This window comes from Spea bombifrons, chromosome 8 (assembly GCF_027358695.1).
Source record: "Spea bombifrons isolate aSpeBom1 chromosome 8, aSpeBom1.2.pri, whole genome shotgun sequence".
NCBI lineage: Eukaryota > Metazoa > Chordata > Amphibia > Anura > Pelobatidae > Spea > Spea bombifrons.
This window is the reverse complement of record NC_071094.1, coordinates 4594601-4615886: the sequence shown is the minus strand read 5'-3', so window position 1 is coordinate 4615886 and position 21286 is coordinate 4594601. Positions and strand designations below refer to the sequence as shown.

The following is a 21286-nucleotide window of genomic DNA, read 5'->3' as shown; positions in this document are numbered from 1 at the left end:
AAGGGAGAAAAGGCCTTTAGTGCGTGTGTGGAAGACAAAGTGCGGCCATTTAAACCATGTAGAGATCAGATAACGGGCTCTTTAAACTGGTGTCAAAAAAGTGGCGTCTTTAAAGAACTGTGGGGTCATGTAAAGGTGGTGCTGGATGTAATGAATGCGACATTAGAAACTTAGTTCCCCGTACCGATGAGTAACCAAACCCAGAAGTAAGTGTTTTGAACCCAGAAATAGTTATACGAATCATTTAAATTAAAAAATATGCATAAACCCTATACAACGTACACACGCTCTTACCTTAATCAATAGTTCTCGGCTAACCGAGTGGTTATTTTCGTCAGAAAATATTTCAGAAAGTTCCATGAATGTGCGGAAGCTCTCCCTGTACCAAAGAGAACAGAGTTTGGGTTGTTTTTCTTCTTCAAGGTTGAAGACATGTGATCATGCATGTATGGCAAATACTGTGTTGACCAAGATCGGCCACACAGTTTTGGGTCATCAGCCACATTAGCAGTAATAATCATTAGAATAACTTTGCTCCATGGTGACAATCTATGGGCAAAACCAAATAACCCTAGGATGTCTTTTTTTTAAGGGTTTGACCTTACCTGGACACCTCATCCCATGTCTTCTTCAGGCGATGGATAGCATTACACTGAAGAGCGGACAAAATGGCCCGTAAGGACGAGAAGTTCTTGAGAATGCGACACTCCTGCGGGCAAGGAAGTATAAAATAAACCTCTACTCCATTATAACGGATGGTAAAACGGGAGAGAATAGTTATGGTTACACGTACCCTCGCCACATCTATCCAGCGCTCCAACACTTTGGCTCTCTGCTGGGGCTTCAGAGATCGGTCGTTCAGGCAAGTGAAGATCACGCAGTTGGTGACCCTGTTGAACTGCGAAACGGTGGCCCTGATTGTCGGAGCCAAGTGTTCCTTGCCCTTTTTGTCTCTTTGGGACCAGATACAACCCAGGCAGTGGTAAGGCACCACTTTCTTGAAAAGGTCCTACAGTAGAACACCAACCATGTTAGCAATGAATAAAAAGCCACCATCTTCTCAGTACATCTTAAGGGGGACATCTTAAGAACAAAAATCTATAGCCGCTGAGACGCAAAAATATATTGGGTATTGTGATATATTAACACCATTACAATGAACATGCGGACTACAATATTGGGGTGGGGAACTTTCCTTGGTCTGCTTTAATGTGTTCAAAGATATATTATAAAAGGACAACTGAGATGCAAAAAGAGAGATACGAATGAACTTGCAGCAGAAGGGAGGAATGGTGAAGAAAGAATAACAATGTGGGGGAAATAATTGAAGTAGGACAGGAAGTGAGCACTTACAGCGTCCATAACTGTAAATTGTTCAGCCAGCATATCCTGCCGGAAGGAGAGGAAATCGGGCTTTCCTTCCAAGAGAGAGTTTTCTTCAATCAGCCGTAAAGTGCAGCTTGAATGGTCCACAACTGCAAAAAAAAATAATAAAACCATAAAAACATCAGGGGTAATGATCAGTCCCAGAATCGGCAAAAAAAACTGGGCCTTGGTATCAATAGTTATCGATATAAAGTCAATAGATGGCTGAGAAACATGAGGCTGACAGAGCTAGCAGATGTGTTATGTTTCTTTAAGTGTCTTTTGAATTCTCTAGACGTTATGGAAGTTCCTCAAATTTCCCCTTCCCACGTTCGAGTCCAAAGTTTGCAACTCACCGGTCTGATCGGTCCTTATGAGGTGCTGGCTCTGGAACTGCGCCAATAAATTGCGAGCTCTTCGCTCCAAGTCTGAGCCGGGGATGTTGTACCGGACGTAAGCGATGAGCTGCTTCAGACAGACGTAATCCGGGGCCTGACGGAAATCCTCGGAGTATTGATCGAGCCAGGCGCCCAAGATGGACGAGACGGTGCTACGCGGGGAAACAGAAGAGTGAGCCACCACCTTCAACACACTAAGGGCATTTGTGCAAATTTGTACTTGGTATGCAGGGCCGGCCTTAGGGGTGTGCGACCTGTGCGACCGCACAGGGCGCCATGGCAACAGGGGCGCCTGACCGGGACTTAAATTAAAACATCGTTTTTTTTTGTTTGATTTTTAAACTTTATTTAACATCCTACATGTTAAATAAAGTTTTTGTTTAACTTTAACATGGAGGATGTTAAATAAAGTTAAAACAACAACAAAAAAACCCAATGTTTTAATTTAAGTCCCGGGCAGGGGTGCTGAGCGGTCGCTCGTGAAGAGATGGGGCAGAGGTGGGCAGTGAGAAGGGGCAGAGGTGGTAGATAGCGATAAAGGGGGAGATGGGATAGATAGTGAGAAAGGGGAGTTTTGTGACAAGATTTTCCTTTCTTTTTTTGGGAGGGGGGGTGCCAGAGGAGTAGTCCGCACAGGGCGCCAGAACACCTAAGGCCGGCTCTGTCGGTATGTATTTATCTTCATATTGGGGCATAAAGGGCAAAGAAGGCAGTTTGATATTCGGTAAATGGTATGATAATGCTGAAATATTAAGCATCAAGAGGAGCCAGCGTGGCCACCAGAGCAAGCACAAAAACGCACGCACCAATAACAATAACAAGTTTTGGGCTAACTGCCCTCCTTGTTGTAATTTGTTAATGCCGGAGGATTAACCTCGTGTGTAAATCTTCCGGCAATTAAATGAACAAGCCCAAGCCTGTAGGTATTCTTGGGTAACCAGACAAGATTAGACTGTAAACCTCTAACAAGACTGTTAAGGGTCAACGTCCGGCTCGCCAATTCTCTCTGCTGGCAGATTTTTTTTGGAAACTGACCATCTGGGGCACATTGCAAAAAAAATAAATATAAAAAAGAAGGACAACTGTCGAGCCTCTTGATCGCCGGAGGCCATCAGGAACCTCGGCAGGAACCGTTCCCGAAGGCAGAATAACGTTCATCTCTGATTTCTAGAACGTTCTGTTTCTCCTAAAGATATGCTTTTAATTACGCTTGCAACAGAGCAGTCAAATAGGGAAAAGGGAGGTGGCTTTCTCTATAACGATGACAGATTTATCATGTTTTTTTTTTGTATTCCAGGAAGAAAAACATGATTTTTTCTGGCCTGTCTTATATAATGCGAGCTTTAAATTCCTCGATGTTAAAGCCCTTAACCTTTTACAGTAGAGAAAAAAAAGGGGCAGACCAGATGGGACAAATGGTTCCGATTTATTTATTTACGGTTAAATTGTTTCCATAAACATAATGTCGGCACGCACGCGCTTCATACAAACGTAAGACCGATGGGTTCAACTTACTTTTTCAGTTCCAGCCGATCGTCGATAGTGTCATGAGAGAGTTCCCCATTCAGCTTGGGGTTTAGTCGTCCAAACCTTTTGAGAAAGGAAAGGTAATCAATTATAATTTTTTTTTACATTTTTATATTGGGTGTTAAGATTAGCTTTTTTGGTGCTCATAAGCTATGGTAGATAAAGGGGACACCTGGAACTCACATGTTGAGAAGAAGGTCCAGAACCTGCTTGGTGGTCGCAAAAGCTCTATATGTGCACAGGAAGATGGTGACGTAAGTGAAGTCGTTGCCTCTGAATGCGGAGACCAGGTATTCCACCAACTTCTCCAGGGTCCCAGCCTTGATGGTTCTCACCTTGCAGGTCTCATACAAGCTCAAAGTTGACTCATTTTCATACTACAAATGAGGAAAAAAAAGTTGCCTGATTACCACCAAGGAAGCTCAACAAAATCGATGGCAGTCATCATAAAAAAAGCCAGAGAGACGTGATAAAGCTTGGACATCAACATCAAGTTGAGGCGTGGACCATGATGGAAGCTGTAGACCATCAACAGCGAGGAAACCCTGGTTGACACCGTGACAAAGTATCAGACCAGGATTCTTTTTTTCGCCATATTACCCAGGGTCGGAAAGGAATTCGTAAACCGTCTGAATATAGATTTTTTCCTTCCTTATTCTCCTGAGTACGCATTTTTTTTTTTCTTCTAACACTTGCCCTTCCGGTTTCTAGATTCTATAAACTCAACTGCGTCTCGAGGGACAAGCATGGGGGAAGGTAGGCTCGCGGCATTCTGTCTTACGAGGCTGTTTGTTAATGTAAGAAGTTGGCTGACCTCCGCTTAGCCTCCTGCCCCGCGCACCTCCTCGCCACACCCCGGCCATGCTATGGATTCTGTCTTATGTAAAAAAATAACACGGAGACAACTTCAATTACACAAGCCAGAGTTTGTTTTAATTTCCTCCTTTTTTTTAAGTTTTTGTTCATCGTCCCGGCTGGAGGTGAACCAGTGTATGAACTGTCTCAGGTTTCACCGGGAGGAGATTTTCCATGTAAATCACCCTTCTTTCCCCCCAAAAAAAGAAAAGGAACCAAAAAATACAGATGGGCCGAATGGTTTATTTCCGCCGTCACATTCCAAGTGTTTCTAGACAGCGGGGGAAGCCCTGATCCATGTCCACTTTCCCACTAAGATAAAGCACCACTGCTGGTTAGATAAAACGACCCCGTCCGAAGGGGTCACCGGGGTCAGACTGGGTTCTGTCAGAACTTGGTACGTATGCAAAAAAAAAGTTACGCTCGTAAACATGAGCGTACCTGGGAACTCACCGGGTTTGGTCGAGAGAACTCCAGGAGAAGTGCCACTTCTCGGGTTCTCCGGGTCAATACCCGGATCCTCCAGGTCGCGGGAGCGGGGTCCTGATACGCCCCGCTCCCTGTCAATTTCCCCTGGAAGTTCTTGGCTAACCAGAAATGATTAGACTGTAGACCTCTAACATGATGGGGCTACATCTGGCTGGCCAATTCTCTCCTCTCTCCAGGGAGCCCACAAGTTCCCAGGCATGGTCATGAGACCTGGTCTTCTAATGAATGGAGAAAGCTGCAGATGTTGTGAACAATGGTGGGCAACGGACACAGAATTGTGGGATAAGCGTGTAAGCGTCACAATAAAGCACAGGAACCTCAGCGACATGCATGATTGAGGGAGTTTAGGAGCGACAGAACATTCGGGGTCATCAAAGAGCACAGAGCAGGGAAGCAGATGGTCCATTGAGGTTCTGCACCATCCACAAAAAGAACGGAGGAGCCACAGAAGTTCACAGGTCCCGTTCACCCTCCCACCACCCCAATGTCTACTACAACGGCCTTCCTCACCGTGGCATCCCGGGGTCCGGCGAGCCCGCCTTCCGCATTGCCCATGGGTGATGGAACTCTGCTTACCCCCAGCCAACGCTGTCCCTTGTTGGCGGTATGGTGCAGCTGCACTTTACGGAGCGAGATGCTATAGACAACTCCATCGTAGACCTCTTCTCCGATCTCCTGAGTGGAGCTCTAGAGGAAGAAAAAAACAAAACGGCGATTTAATACATACTATTCACAGATAAACTTAAAAATACAATAAAAACAAAAAAGGAAATTCATTTTGGGGCTAAAAAGGAAAAATACAGTTTTCTAAAGCAGGGAAAAAAATAAAGAATACATTTTATTATTATTATTATTTATTCAGAAAAAAAACCAAACAAAATTGGATTTACAATTCCTAATGTTTTTTCCCGTTCATATATGTCTATTATTACTTATTATTTTCTATAGCGCCATCATATTCCGCAGCGCTGTACAATGGGTATGTCTTGTCCTGTGATTACATAATAAATCCTTTGCAGCTGACGGAGCGCTCCTGCCCAACACGGGCCTGTCCTGTTTAAAAGCCCCCCAACGCCAGGTCCCCCCCCCCGCACGCCGCCGCCTGTAATCCTCTCACATGCTGTAATCGGATACGCGGCCCCCCGTATAGCGGCTCCCTGCGCGCCGCGTCCCCATCAGCTGTCGCAGCCAGATGGTCCTGAAGGCGTATCACATAATAAACAAAATAAGATTACCTCGTAAGTCTGTTAAGGGATTAAAAGGCATTTTGGGGCATTTGCTCTTCGCGGCGTCAATGGCTGGCATTTGTTTTTAACCCTTTCAGCCCAAGACTACAAGACCCAGATTGTAAGCTCTTGGGGCTGGGTGTCCCCGCAGCCAATGATGTTGCCTTATTCTAAGGCTTTGAGACTAGATTGAAATCGAGTTGAGATATCTCTTGGCGATTACCCAGGGGTTTATTCTGGGGTGCGGCTCGTGCCCTTCCTCCACGCTAGAAGCATAGAATTTGACAGTAAGAACCATTTGGCCCATTGCCTCACTGTTTTAACCTCTACCACTTCTGCTGGGTGGCTGTTCCACTTATCTATCACCCTCTCAGTAACATAAAAAAACTTCCTTACATTCCATCTAACTCTCTGCTCCTATAGATTACAGCTTCGTGTTTTCGGATCGGTGGCGCTGTAGCCTGCAGGGAGCATCGTGGGTAAGTTCATTGTGTATATTCACTAATACTGCACGGTTTTAAAGGGTTAAATCGCCGCACAGTAAAGAAATCCCCCAAAACTTCCTTTTTTTCCCTTAATGTTGACATAATAATGAATGGAAACCGGCGGCCATGACAACTGACGCGTTCTACGCCCCCTCTGAATTCCGATAACACTTTCACATGTCACTGAAGCTCACGGCCCATGCGCGGACCCCCGGCACCTCCCCAAGGGGTTAAAGGGTTAATGCAGAAGACACTCCTTAAAGAGTAGTTATTCTGTTACTATGGAGTGACCACAACCCCTGCAACCACCAACACCAGATCTCACCAAGAGAGGAACCAGATGGAAAGGGAAAGGAGGAGGGGAGGAAAAACACAAACTGCAAAAAGATGGGAAGAGAATCTGCCGGCAGACCGGCCCCCGTCTAGTCTGCCTGTTTCTCCTGCCATAAAGACTCAAACCTTAATCAGTCGTTGGTCTCGTCTTATATTCAGTATGTCCCATGCATGTTTATTTGTTTAATACCCTCACTGTATTACCCTCTACCACTTCTGCTAGGAGGCTGTTCCACTTATCCCCTACTCTTTCTGTAAAGTAAAACTTCCTTACATTCCATCCAAGAAACCAAACAAAGAAAGAGACGTAAGAAAATGTAAAGTACGGTAATCACTGGCTGAGCGGGCCGGGGTACAGGGGGTTCGGAGGGGGGGGTTCCTGCGTGTTTGCCCAGCAGCACCCCGACTACCTCCACACCTTACAGACATGTCGGCGATCACATGCTAGGCCGGTGGTTTTGTTTGCTTTGCTTTTCATGCAAAGCAGCCGATGGCGCCCAGTACGGGAGGCAGAGATGAATGCGAAAAGCGTTAACCTTCCAGCATTATGCAAAGGGAGCCACGTCGGCCCCAATTGGCCCCACTTTCCTGCTGTAAAGACTCAAACCTTAATCAGTCGTTGATCTCGTCTTTAGGAGCCATATGACTATCCCATGCATGTTTAAATCCCCTCACTGTGTTACCCTCTACCACCTCTGCTGGGAAGCTGTTCCACTTATCTACTATTTTCTCACCAACGTTTCCTTATATTCCATCCAAGCCGCTGACCCCCTAGTTGTAGATGATGACCGTGTTTTATATCGAACAAATCAGATTTGATGGACGTGGGTATCCGACACTTTGGAAAGTGGTATTATTGCCATAGCAACCAAATGGAAACATGCAATCAGCAGCAACATTACACTGGCTGCTACGGCAACAAAACCACTTGAAAATTGGCATTAGAACCGGTTTGTAGAATTGTACAGAAACAAAGTAGAGCTCCAGATCTCGTCTCCTCCGTGACCCTGCTGCGGGAAACGAGTGACCTTTCTAATGGGGAGGAAAAAATGGAAGATATTTGACGTTTCTGCTTAAATCTCAGCTGCTCTGATGATCACATTCTGAAAAGCGACAGTGCGGGGGGGGCTTCAGGGGCTCATAATGCACGCAAAGTCAAACATTTGTACCTCTTATAAATCTAAAATATAAATCTACTTTACTGAAAGGCGGGTAGATAAGTGGAACAGTATCCCAGCAGAGGTGGTAGAGGGTACTACAGTGAGGGGATTTAAACATGCATGGGATACAGCAGGACCACAAGCAAAAGTAACGGGACCCGAGAACGCTTTCTGAGCAGCAATAAACCCGTTTAATATAACGCGACAGACAGCTCCCAGCCGGGGGTTAATTTGTGCTGCTGTCCCGACCATATGCCGCTCCCTCCGCAGCTTAACCCTCTCAGGCCTGAATGCAGCGTTAGAAGCATCACTCCCATCACTGCAAACACGGCTTATCCAACGTTATTTAGTGCGAGGAACTCTTTCCCTCTTAGAAATAAATCAGATTTTAGAGGGAAGGCCCAGCCCCCGGCGCTCAGCGACGTATCCTGGCCTAGGGCAGAGGGGCAGATCGCTCCCTCCCGGGCAGATCAGGCCCCCCGGGGTGTCCCGCTGCTCAACGGGCCGGTTACAGGAGAGATCTCTGATCGCCCCAAACGGCTCATTTACATTATGGGGGCGTTGCATGACTTTAAGGAACTGAGCGTCGGGATACGACATCATACCCTGCTGGGATATGACATCATACCCCCGCACACCATGTCCTTAAACGCAAGAAAGACGCCGACCACAGAAGGGGTCCAACTTAGTGCAGAGCATCTGCACTCAGTTATAGTTAAACTTATACACAGAAGGGGGCTGCGGACCACCACGGGGGGGGGTGGGGCGACTGCGGACTGTCACGGGGGGTTGCGGACTGCCACGGGGGGAACTGAGGACTGCCACGGGGGGAACTGAGGACGGCCACGGGGGGGCTGCGGACTGTCACGGGCTCTGTCCCCCCGTCAGACTATTATGCCTGGGCTTAGTCACTCTGTCACAACCAAACAACAATCAGAGAGCTCCAGAAAAGCTACTTTGTTGCCCGGCGGCGCGTTTGAGATGCCGCGGATACGAGGTGCCGGCTGACCTTTGGATGGTAACCCGCAGTGTGTTGTCTGCTCGCGGTGACAACAATGTACACAACACACGTCGCACAAGCTGTACGTCCCCGACGCCAATCCCGGCCGCCGCGGCACCAAGTGGCCCTTCATTCCTGGAACACAACTTTGTTTATTTTGGGTCTCGTGACGTCGTCCCAGAGCGAGCCAGGAGCTCGAGGTGGGATTTGGTCCCTAAACCTCTTACGGCCGAAGCAGGAAACACGGCGGGCCGCCTCGGAAAAAGACGATTTGGGCCGATTTTACCGAAAAACAACAACAACAACAATCAAAGGAACCGAGGCTCCAATCTCAGTAATAGCGTATGAAGACCACCTCGGAGGAAGCTACGCTCGGCTCAGGCTGGCTTCTGAATTTGGTCTCGGTTGCTTCTCGATTATAAAAAAGTAAAAAAGCATGTCAAAAGTTGGTTAATTCACAAAAAACTTGGTGTCCACAACGTCTCGTAACTCAGAGAATAACCCCAGAGGGGGTCCTGGTACAAAAGCAAGCACTCCAAGGCCGTGAGTTCTTACTCGAGCCCCCTGCTATTGTTAATTGAGCGCGCCGTGCCTAAGGCTATAAGGGATCAATATATATATTTGCAAGGAAACCGAGAAAACAAAGTAAAGAAATATATTTATCATTTTCGCCGTCTGCTTTAGCAACAAGACTGCCGTCTGCTTTAGTAACAAAGGACAATACGCCAAGGTGTGAAGGAGAGAGGCGCCAACAATAAACACAATGGCTAAGCAGACGGACACCTCTGCCGAATAACAACTACATGTAACAACAACATGTAACCTGCCATAACTAATGAAGAGCCCAGGCTTCAGCTCTTCCGGACAGCTCTCGGTTATGCAAGTCACTCGGCAGCTATTGTACTTCACCTAAATGCTTCATGCTTTTAATCTGTTATATTTAAATAACGTTCTCCAACATATTTATCTGCCGTCAAATCGAATGATATTCTCTATTGAGACGATGGAGGAACAGCCTCCCAGCAGAAGTGGTAGAGGGTAATACACCGAGGGGATTTAAACATGCATGGGATAGACATACGGCTCCTGAATAATGTAATAAAAACTTATTGGTGGATTTTACCAGTATATAGTATATGAAAAAAGGAAACAAATTAGACAATGGAAAATAATAATAATAATAATAACAATGTATCGAATGTTTATAAACAAACCCCCCCATTGTGTGAGCTCCCCGGCATGGACTCTGTGAAACCTGCCCAGGATACAGCTGGAGCGGACAAAGTAAGGGGTCTAGGGAGAGAAAGAAAGGGAGAAAGAGAGAAAGAAAGAAGAGAAAGGGAGAAAGAAAGAAAGAAAGAAAGAGAGAGAGAGAGAGAGAGAGAGAGAGAGAAGGAAAGGGAGAAAGAAAGAGAAAGCAAGAGAGAGAGAGAGAGAGAGAAAGAGAAAGAAAGAAAGAGAGATAGAAAGAGAGAAAGAAAGGGAGAAAGAAAGAGAGAGAGGGAGAAAGAAAGAAAGAAAGAAAGAGAGAGAGAGAGAGAGAGAAAGAAAGAAGAGAAAGAGAGAAAGAAGAGAAAGAGAGAAAGAAAGAAGAGAAAGAGAGAAAGAGAGAGATAGAAAGAGAGAAAGAAAGGGAGAAAGAGAGAAAAAGAAAGAGAAAGCAAGAGAGAGAGAGAGAGAGAGAAAGAAAGAAAGAGAGAAAGAAAGAAAAAGAAAGGAAGAGTCTTATTGTGTTTGTTGCTGAATCTCTGGATGGGGTGGAGAAAAGTAATAAAATAAATAAATATCTTGTAACCCCCCGCCCCCCGCCTGTCGCTCACAATGACTCTCTGATAGAAACCATTCATTAGTGACCGTCTCTCATCCGGCTACAAATGATCCGTTCTGGGTTATCCAAGACTCTGTAAGCGGAGGAACCGAAGAACCCCCTGACCTCGTCCCAGACTGGGTTTCTTGTTGTCGTCGCTCACGCATTTTGGCACTGAACGAGTTAAGTAGGTGACCTCACCTTAAAAAGGCCTTAAACCTTTTGTGCCGGGCGCGCTGCCGAACACAAAGCATTCTCCGAGTGTACAGGATTCCGGCGGGTTCTATGAGGATTATTTAGCTTGTTGCGCAATAATCACACGCCTTGGAATAGTGACCTCCGAGCCCTTAACCGTGCGCTGCCCCCCCGTCTGAGCGTACCCGCCGCGCTCTGCCCCCCGTCTGAGCGTACCCGCTGCACTCGGCCCCCCCCGTCCCACCTGCTCTAGATCCTGGAAGAGGTGGAAATGTCACCGACGGAGGTGATCCGTGGAGGTGACGTCCACAGCAACAATACGAGGGACAGGCGTAATATGTTGTTAAAACAATTCAATGCCGGCAGATCGGCCCCATTCGGCCCGTTTCTCCTGCTGTAAAGACTCAAACCTTAATCAGTCGTTGCTCTCGTCTTTAGGAGCCATATGTCTATCCCATTCATATTTAAATCCCCTCGCTGTATTAGCCTCTACCACCTCTGCTGGGAGGCTCTTCCACATATATACTTACAGTAGAAATTGTGATATCATACAGTGACTTTTTAACCCGGTTCACACACATACACCATGAAAAGAAATAGCAGGCCGTAGATTTAAGATGAATTCAGGACTAGCTCCAGTCCCCCCCCCCCATTAATATATCCGGGAATCAGCCCGTTGTTGGCTGCGCTGGAATGTATCCTCATTGCCTCCCTTCCAGCCTCCCAGGGACTCGGCCTCCACACAATTCCATCCCTGTCACATTCAGGTCAGCTGACAATTATCCCAAATCCCGTTTCCCTGGCAACCAAGTCCATGGCTGCACCCCGGAGGGGGGGGGACCAGGAAGAATGAGATCAACGCTCAACGCTGGCTGGGATGAAAAACAGAAACATCTGAAAGATGGAAACCGAAACTCTACTTTATCCATAAAAAAAAATAAAAAATGAAAGTGTAGAACCGACCGAGAGATTTATAATCGACGAATTCCGCAGAAGAAGATAAAATTAAAACTCAAAATAAATAAATAATAATAATAATAAAAATAATAATAATAATAATATAAAAAAAATTGAAGAATAGCCGTGAATTAAGATGATATGCATTAGTTTGTGGTATACTGGCTGCACGGTTCATTCACGATAAAATATTATAATTCCCATCATTTTGGCGTCTTAATACATATTATTTTTTTCCCAACCCAAGTGAGAAACCCACTCTCCCATCTGGTTATTGAGTGGGGGTGCAGCAACGCCGCCGCCGCCGCCATACGAGGAACGCGCGTTAGATTATAAAGCCTTCAAGACTTGGGCCAGACACTGACGCAACTGATATATATACGTCTAGCAAATGTATAGGTAAAATGACACCCGCTGGTGTATAGATACAACTGGGGACGTGTAGGTGCGATCTCGCAGGCGGCGTGAAGAATTACGACGATTACATCACGCGACCAAAAACAATAGAATTCATACTTTTAGACTTTTTGTTCCATAAATGGATTATTCGGGTAAGGCGGCCATAATTGGTTGGGATGGGGTCTCAAGGAACTTGGGCAGATTTAGGTCAAACGCCTAGAGCTCTTCTCAAGGAACTCAAGGGATCCACAAGTTATTATACACTCTGGTCGATAATTGTCTTATCAACTGAACTGGAGCCGTTAAACCGAGATGCCCAATATGGACCAGAACCTGAATGTTACCAAATCATCTTACATGGCGGCCGACGTTATTATATAATATAAAAGTCCAACCAGTTCTACGGGGAGAGGAATGGACACGGAGGGGCTGGAGCTTGGATTATCTCCATGGGACGCGTAACCAGCTCCATCGCTTCGGGTTCTCTTGGGAACGGCACGCTGTTTATTAAAGGACGGAGGAAACGAGACCCATTATAGGAAACCAAAAAAACAATGGAATCAGAGCGGACGAGAAGCCGACTCCACGCGCTATGGCCGTCCATCGAGCCACGGAGTATCCCTTCTCTGCCGGAAGAAAAATATTCCACGCGCTTGGAAACACAATGTAAATACATCTGTGTAAATCATAAAACAGTCACAGGAAGTCGTGGTTTAAAAATAGAATATATATTGTTTATGTCGGTACACTTCATGGCGGAGCGTTCTCATTGGCTGTCGAGAAGTCATATGACTACAGGTGGCCATCCATATAAAGAAGCCAACTACAATGAGCCTTGTCTTGTTATAAGAAGCCTCCAAAGGGACAGAACCCATTAAAACACTCCATGGTGGAGAAATCTCATTGGCTATTGAGAGGTCACTTGGCTACAAGAAGCCTCTACAAAGATGGAGCCTCACTATTTTAATTACAGTTCATGTTAGAGCCTTCGCATTGGCCATCAAGAGGTCACATGGCTTCAGGAAGGCCCCTTTGAGATGGGAGCCACTACAAAAATATTTAATGGTGGAGCCTTCTCATTGGCTACCGAGAGACCACATGGCTACTGGACGCTCCTAAAAAGGTGGAGCCTTGCTACAGTAAATAGTCGGAGCCTTACTGTTGGCCATCAAGAGGTCACATGACTACAGGAAGCCACAAATGAGAGAACCCAGTAATGGTGGAGCCTTCTCATCAGCTATTGAGAGGTCACATGACTACAGGAAGCCACCAACGAGACAGAACCCAGTAATGGTGTAACCTTCTCATCAGCTATTGAGAGGTCACACGGCTACTAGAAGCTTCCAAAAAGATGGAACCTCTCCACAATGATTAGACTTCATGTTGGAGCCTTCCCATTGGCCATCAAGAGGTCATGTGGCTAAAGGAAGTCTCCAATGAGATGGAACCCAGTCCCACTACACTAAGTAGCAGGACACTGGCCTTTGTACGTTGGGGACTTCAGTCCAATACTAAGAAATCAAGTTGTTTGAAACCTGAAGGGTCCATTCCATGTCTGACAACCACCAAGAAGACCGAAATCAGACTCAGATTGTATCCATCAGTGAAAAGAGATCAAAATCCGTAAATGTAACAAGTAAACCCCAGTAACTCTGACGAAAAACTGGAATTCTTATATTTCGAAACCCACAATCTTCTCTCCACCCCCCCTCCACCCATTAAAACGAGGAACTTCTCACTTAATAACATGTATCTGAAGTCCCTCTGTCAACATTCTTTGGGAAACACCAAAAAAAACCCCACTTCTGCATTTTGGTTTCCGACTCTTCAGCTTTCGCTGCCCTGAATAGACTGACAGAATAAACAAATACATGACAAGGCGTCGGGTAATTCTTCTACCCTGCCAGCCCGTCGCTTTCCTTTTCCTACTCACGGCACAACTTACAGGCTCTACTGAGGTGGGGGGGGCGGGGAGATGGTGGCTATAGCTGTATAAGAAATGTTACCAAAACTTAAGGTATTTGCTATTGTAACACTTTAACACCCTCACTGTCCCCCGAGTAATGACCAAACCACCTGTTCTCAAGCAGGGATTTAAAAAAAAAATTAGAGTGCAAGCTCTTCAGGCCACTTAACTTACACCTATAGCTTAGCTATACACCATTGGGGTGTAAGTAAGTAAAAAGAAAGTAAAACAAACATTATAATTTAATAGATAATATATATAATTATATATAGATAATAAATAATAGATAATATATAAAAATATAAAAAAAAATATAAAAAAATAAATATAAAATCGGACGTATGTAGTTTATTTTTTTTTTATTTTTGCATGTTTCGGTTCTTTTGGAGATTGTTACCCCAGTGAGGTTGGGCCCCCGTAGGCACATGTGTTTTAGCAGCTGTAGGAACTTAACCTCGGCCAAAAACAATAATTTGCATTCCAGACCCAAAATTGTGCAGCGGATTCCCGTTGAATTTTCAAAGGGGGAACCTATCCCAGGAAACAAGCCTGTAGAAAATCCGGGTGCAAATCACCCCCATGGGAAGGTACATTTCTAAATGAAGACATGGAGTAGTAGATGCGGGTCATGTCGACCTGGTAGGTGCGGTAGAGGAGAATCATTTGAATTAAAAGAAGATTTTTTTTTCTATAAATCGCTTGACACTGAACCTTGACTTAGAAAAAAGGCTTATGCTGCTCATAATAGTTTCATTTGGCCATAAACCTTCCCCAAAACCTGGAAAAAATTCTAACAAACAAACAAAAAAAGATTAAGTACTTTACATTCCACAGTCACCGAGGATAGTAATATTTATAGATCAATAATACAATAAGCGCGGGGTTAAAGGTCCCTGGAGGTAAATATTAAACTTTACAGCAGATAAGGGTAGAAGTTCCTGAGTTTCCTGCTGCCCTTTCTCAGGCTCCTGCCAGCAGAAAAAAACTGATGATTTCCTATTATTTTCCTTTTTTTTTCATTCTTTACGAAATTCCAACGTGTTTCGAGGTTTATAGGAAGCCAGATGACAATTAGGAGGTAGATTTACTAAGTGGGGCTAAATTTCGATCTTTATAAAGTCATGGAAACAGATAAGGTAACGGTGAAATGTTGCAACAGCGTCTTTTATTCGGGGGGAATGAATTCTGTGTTGCATTAATGACTTCCTGCTGCAGCATGTTGCTCAGAAGGTACACAGGAAGTTCTCAAGTACAACAGAAAATTGCTTCCCCCATCCAGTGAAAATACAGAAATGTATGGGATTTTGTGCTAGGCAGGAGAGACATCAATGGAGTAGAGCAGAGGTATTTGAGTCTCAAAGAGGGACTATCCTGCCTACAAAAAGGACGATTGGAAGGTATGGTTGTGATTGCGGAGAGGAATATAGGTTTAAGGCGGTAAACATAGAATCTGCCAGCAGATTGGCCCTATTTGGCCCGTCCAGTCTGCCCGTTTTTCCTGCTGTAAAGACTCCAACCTTAATCAGTCGTTGGTCTCGTCTTAGATTCAGGAGCCGTATGCCGATCCCGTGCATGTTTAAATCCCCTCAATGTCTTAGCCTCTACCACTTCTGCTGGGAGGCCGTTCCACTTATCTACCACCCTCTCAGTAAAGTAAAACCTCCTTACATTAACTCTTTTGGAGAAAGCTCTGATCCCAGCACAGTGGTCCCTGAGACCCTCTACATTTCTCCTGCCTCTAACGCAAGTAAAACAATAAGCCCGGACACAGCTTGATCAATCATCAATTGGTCGATCAACAAAGGACCCTTTGAGCTGCCAGGCATTGTCCCTGCAGTATCTTAAAGCAAATAGTGTCCCTAATCGTTCTTTATGTAAAAATATATATACTCGGCCCCCCTCCCTGCACCCGGCGGCCGGGGCTAAACGTTTAGATAGGCGGCGGGTCCCAAGCCCCGATACGCACAATGGAGTCCAAGTAACTTATTGACGAAACCAATTGTCAGGGTGCAGAGGAGGCGAGCGCCGGAGTTTGAAGGAATATTTGTAACAATAACATCAAACGAAGGTTAATTAAGGAGCGTGAAGAACATATTCTAGGTGTTTGGATCCAATCGCTTTCATCCGCAAAAGGAGCAAATTTAACCCCTCGTATAAATTAAGAGTAATAAATAATTAAAATAGTAATAAAAATAATATTTTAAAAAAAATGATGTTTCGCTTGATCAGGTTTGGACAATAGGTGGAACTCCAGCTTCTCCTGGGCTCTACTCTCCCCTGATTCCCTGCTAGCCTCGATAGCCGAGAATAAGTGGAGATGTACTATTATTTATTGATTTATATAGCGCCGTCATACTCTGTAGCGATGTAGAACAGAAATGGCCGGAGGGTAACTTTTGGTCATCCCTGCACTTTTGTGTATACAACATTTTCTACTATAGGTTTAGACATGTCAACCTGCAGAGTAAGGAAGCTTTACTTTACTGAGAGGGTGGTGGAGCAGTGGAACAGCCTCCCAGCAGAAGTGGTAGATGCTAACACAGTGGTCTATGCCAAGACCAACGACTCATTAAGGTCTGAGTCTTTACAGCAGAAAAAAAGGGCAGACTAGATGTGCTAAATCTATGTTTCCATCATGGCGGGAATGATGGGAGTTGTAATCCAGCAGCCCATAGGCAGCTGTTGGATTGCTAGTGTGGTATATTTCAAAATAAAAGAAAAATATTGATATGCAAAACACTGGCATCCTTTAAAAAAAAATCATGCAAATCGGCAGCTATTGTCTACGGGCCGCGATCTCACGCAATTTAACGAATTTATAAAAAAAAACCTTTGAGATTAATAAGAAGCAGTTCGGTTGGGGCGAGACGTTTACGTAAAGCCCTTTTCATAATGTAATCTTAGACTTCCAAAGCGTTTTCATTCTATCGCATTGTATTGTTACCCCAAACATACTCCGCTCCTTCCACTGACGTAAATGCTATCTATACGTTGAATGCTTGTTCTATTATATGACGAATTTTAAGTATTCACACCCAACTACAGGTCTCAAATTACAGAAAAAAGTTAGATACACATAAGGAGGTTTCCAATTATATATATATATATATATATATTTAAATATATATATATACATATATACATATTATTGTATATAAATATATATATACATATTATTATATATAAATATATATATATTATATATATAAATACCGTATATATATATATATATATATATATATATATTATTATATATATAAATATATATATATATATACATATTATATATATAAATATACATGTATACATATTATATATATAAATATACATATATTATATTATATATAAATATAATATATATATATATATATATATATATATATATTATATATATATATATATCATTTTAGTCTATAGACAGGTTCCATAGGTATATTTAGTGCACAGAAAAGTAAGGTGCACAATTTGGGGAGAGCGACAGCCAAACAACTGATTATCCCATTGTACAGCGCTGCTGAATATGAAAGCGCTATAAAAATAATAATTATTATTATTATTGTAACATTATTTTTGTTGTTGATATTATTACTAATAATAATAATAAAAAAATATTATAACAATAATATGAAAAAAATAAATAAAAATAATAAAAAATAAATAATAATAAAATAGTGACCATTTGCCCGGGCCGTGATATTATGGATCTGGCTCTGCGCGGCGGTGTTTGTTTAAATAGCGCGCATGTTTTTTGGAACAGTTTTCCACCCCCCTCTCAAACCCCGGAGTCAGCAGAACCGACTCGTTTCTCCATTCCAGTATCCCAGAGAGAGGATGCGGAGGAATGTGGCGAGCCAGATAAAAGGAGTCAGGCCAGCATCTGCAAGGTATTAACGGAGCCATGTGATCCGGGGATAAGTGGGACCCACACACTCTACCCCCACTGCCTGGGAGCCGCTCAAAAGACTATAAACAAGGAACTTTTCCCCCCTACTGTCTACTGGGACGCATTAACCCTCGCCGAGCCAAAGAGCTTGCACTCTATTTAAAGGGCTTTACGTTCTACGTGCGGAATAAACGATAGGGGTCAGGATGCTACTGGAAGCGTCGTGGGGCCACAGTTGCCTTTCCAGAGCTATTTTGTGATAAAGCCTTTTGTGTTGGCTGTAACATACTGTGCTAATGCCCCAGGCAGGGCAGGGGACGGACTCATCTGCTCAATAATGGCTTTGATTCTTTCAGAGGACAATCACTGCTGTTGGAAGGCAAAAAAAATAAAGAGCTTTTAAAAACACGCAAGCTGGCTGCCCAAAAATTAACCCTATTTGACATGGCGCAGCAATTTAGGAGTTAATAATTCTGAAAAAACAGATTATTACAATGATTGCGCATGTAGAACGGCCATAGAGGGGCATCTACTGATGTCTAATACCCCCCCTTAAGGCAAATAATGATTTTAAGGGCATCTGTCTGTAGAATGGGGCAATAAAAGGTGATGTAGCTAATTCGCAGCCCCAGAGGTTTTACAGCGAGGGGAGGAATAAAATGCAGCTCAAATATTCAATATCGAAATAAAATAGGAAAATTAACCCTAACAAAAAAAATTGCACACACGGTGAATTAACACAAAGCTGCCAGTGCCAGGGTTTGAAATCATATTCCTATTCCCAGTGACCGCTATTAACCCTTTGAGGAACCAGGGTGTGGTACTCTTGGGGTTAAACTGGCTGAACTGTGGTGACATCCTGAGTTCCCAGAGGTCAGCATCCTTTTCCAAAGGTCAATGATCACTTTCTGCAGAGAAAATAAACCCCTTGCCAGGGAAGGAGATCAGATACAGATGGGTAAATACTACTTAACCCTTCGTCTGCCAGAAGAGAAATTAAAGGGTTAAGCCCTGACACTGTCTGGCCTAGATATTCATTAGATTGTCGGCTGCATGGCTTAGAGTGAGGGTCACAGACCAACAGAACCATGCCAATCCGGATGTCACTGGACTACAGCTCCCATCACCCTCAGCCAGACAGGGAATTGCATAGGATTAACATATTGAATATCGCACATAATGGGTGGTTTGGAATATTTGTTATATTTGGGAGGTTATTTTTTTTTCAGTCGCTTGAAAAGAAGATATTAAATCTGTTGCTCGGAACTGGTTTCTAACTGGACGGACGGCCATGCGCGTCACGCGGAGACGGCCTGAAATATTAGATTATTCACAATGGATGCGCTCAGTTGTCACTTAAACACATCGTCATGCCGATGGCATCCCTGCTATAAAAAATAAGCCAATTACATTTCTGAAATCCTTAAAATGAATTTAATACCCCCTTGGGGCACTTAAACACAAGAAATATATTAAATATATATATATATATATATATATATTCAGATTCCCATGCCGGGGGGGCATTTAACCCTTAAAGAGTCTGAATCAATACAGATCCCTTTTAACCAGAGAGATGTATAACCATGAATAACGAATGAATGAAAAAAAATCACTTGAAAACCAAGAATGAGTGCCAGGGTAATGCAATGAGTCGCCGGCTGCAGCCTAAAAGGTTAACACATTAGATTATGCAGAATAAACAAAAAAAGGAAGGCATGGGGTGTTTTTGACTTTGAATTTGTACACCCTAATTTCTAATGATATTAAATATATATACCCCCTCCCCTCTCCTCCCCAGACAGGGGTAGTTCTGCTTTTGTTTACACCGCTGAGTGTGTCTCATTCATTTGCATTACAAAGATCAAAGTCCTTAAATAGATTGGGTTTTGATGTATTCTGGACTCAGGTACGGTATTATGGTGGAAATGGCCGCGCAAGACCTGGGTTATTGTATTTCTACCCCTGGCACATTCCCCCCCATCTGCCCCTTCACCCCCCCTCCCCTCCCCTCCAACTCCTTTGATAATCTAACTCCTTCTGCAGTCCCAGGACTTTTGGAAACTTAAGTTGCCCAATAAACCAATCCAAGTGAAATTGATGTGGTTTTCCATCTAACTGTAATCCAGCCATGATTAAAATTCCTTCTGCCACCAAAGAAAAAAAAAAAAAAAAAAATTAACCCTTTCATTGCTAAGTGCCAACATCACAAACCACCAGAGAAAGTTTAACCACAGGGTTAACAAAAAAAAAATGATGGGGGGGGTCACAAAGGACTACCAATAATTTCACATTTTATATTTCTGAATTCAACCAAAAGTTTGAAAGCCGTCGGTTAAAAAGTCCAACCATTCAAAAAAAAAAAAAAAAAAAATCCATAAAAAAAACCAAACAATGATTAACCCTTCCCAAGCCAGACGGGCAAACAACACTACAAAAGGTTAGTAACGTTACTTTACTTTTTTTTAAACCAGATTGAAAACATTGATTTAAAACAAGACGTTCGGCAGCATTTAAACGGTTAAACGCATAGCTGTATATAGATAGATATACTGTATATACAGATACTTGGTATCTCTGTGAATGGGGTGTTTACGTTGGAAGCCCATTGATTAGATAGTATGTATCAGATCGCACCTTGGGTTGGGGCAGGTCCGGGTCCACATGGGTAAAGCTGCTGAGGACCACAGGATTGGTTTCCCCGTCTAGCTCCAGCTTCACACCATCCCAAATGCTCTTCAGGTTCTTGGTCCCCTCAAACATCTCCAGAGTGGTCTTGACTTTTGCATAGCGACGCTTCTTCAACGTGAAGTAAATCATGGGGGCAATCGGGACATGTTCACGCCGACACAGTTCACACTGGCGGCTGGTTTGCCACCAACTAGATACCAAATACAAGCAGCGATCCGCCTCTACCAATACACAGCGCTGTGAAGCCTAACGTATCACCAGTCACCGAGAGCTCGCGAGTGACGCCTGCCGGGTGACGCGCCAGAGACAGCCTGGCAACGGCTAACGCGAGGCCTGGCTCGCGCTTGACAACCAGGGTTGTTTTGCATGACCACGCCCAAACAAAAACCAACTGATTTGCGTAGCCCCTCCCCCCGCTAGAAATTCCCACTGCGCTATGTTTACAGACACTTCTGGGCCGGCAATGGGATACCAATTATAATAATAATTATATTCTAACTTTATACAGTAATATAAAAGTATAATAATAATACATTCTTATAATAATAAT

The 21286-nt window shown here is 43.9% G+C and overlaps 1 protein-coding gene across 8 annotated transcripts in view; it reads right to left on the bottom strand.

Moving 5' to 3' along the window:
• RALGDS (ral guanine nucleotide dissociation stimulator) overlaps positions 1-21286 on the bottom strand; it is a 57169-nt gene that overhangs the window by 7243 nt on the left and 28640 nt on the right. For 2 of the 8 annotated variants that reach the window (XM_053472395.1, XM_053472396.1), the window contains exons 1-9: positions 20683-20941; positions 5145-5321; positions 3474-3667; positions 3279-3353; positions 1722-1915; positions 1354-1475; positions 794-1009; positions 606-709; positions 295-379 (exon numbers count right to left, since the gene is read on the bottom strand). In XM_053472395.1, coding sequence (XP_053328370.1) covers positions 295-379; positions 606-709; positions 794-1009; positions 1354-1475; positions 1722-1915; positions 3279-3353; positions 3474-3667; positions 5145-5321; positions 20683-20865 — 1350 coding nt within the window. In that variant the 5' untranslated portion in view covers positions 20866-20941. Of the gene's footprint in view, positions 1-294; positions 380-605; positions 1010-1353; positions 1476-1721; positions 1916-3278; positions 3354-3473; positions 3668-5144; positions 5322-20682; positions 20943-21286 lie in introns of those variants that run through there. The other 6 variants (XM_053472397.1, XM_053472399.1, XM_053472391.1 and 3 more) reach the window with 4 other exon arrangements.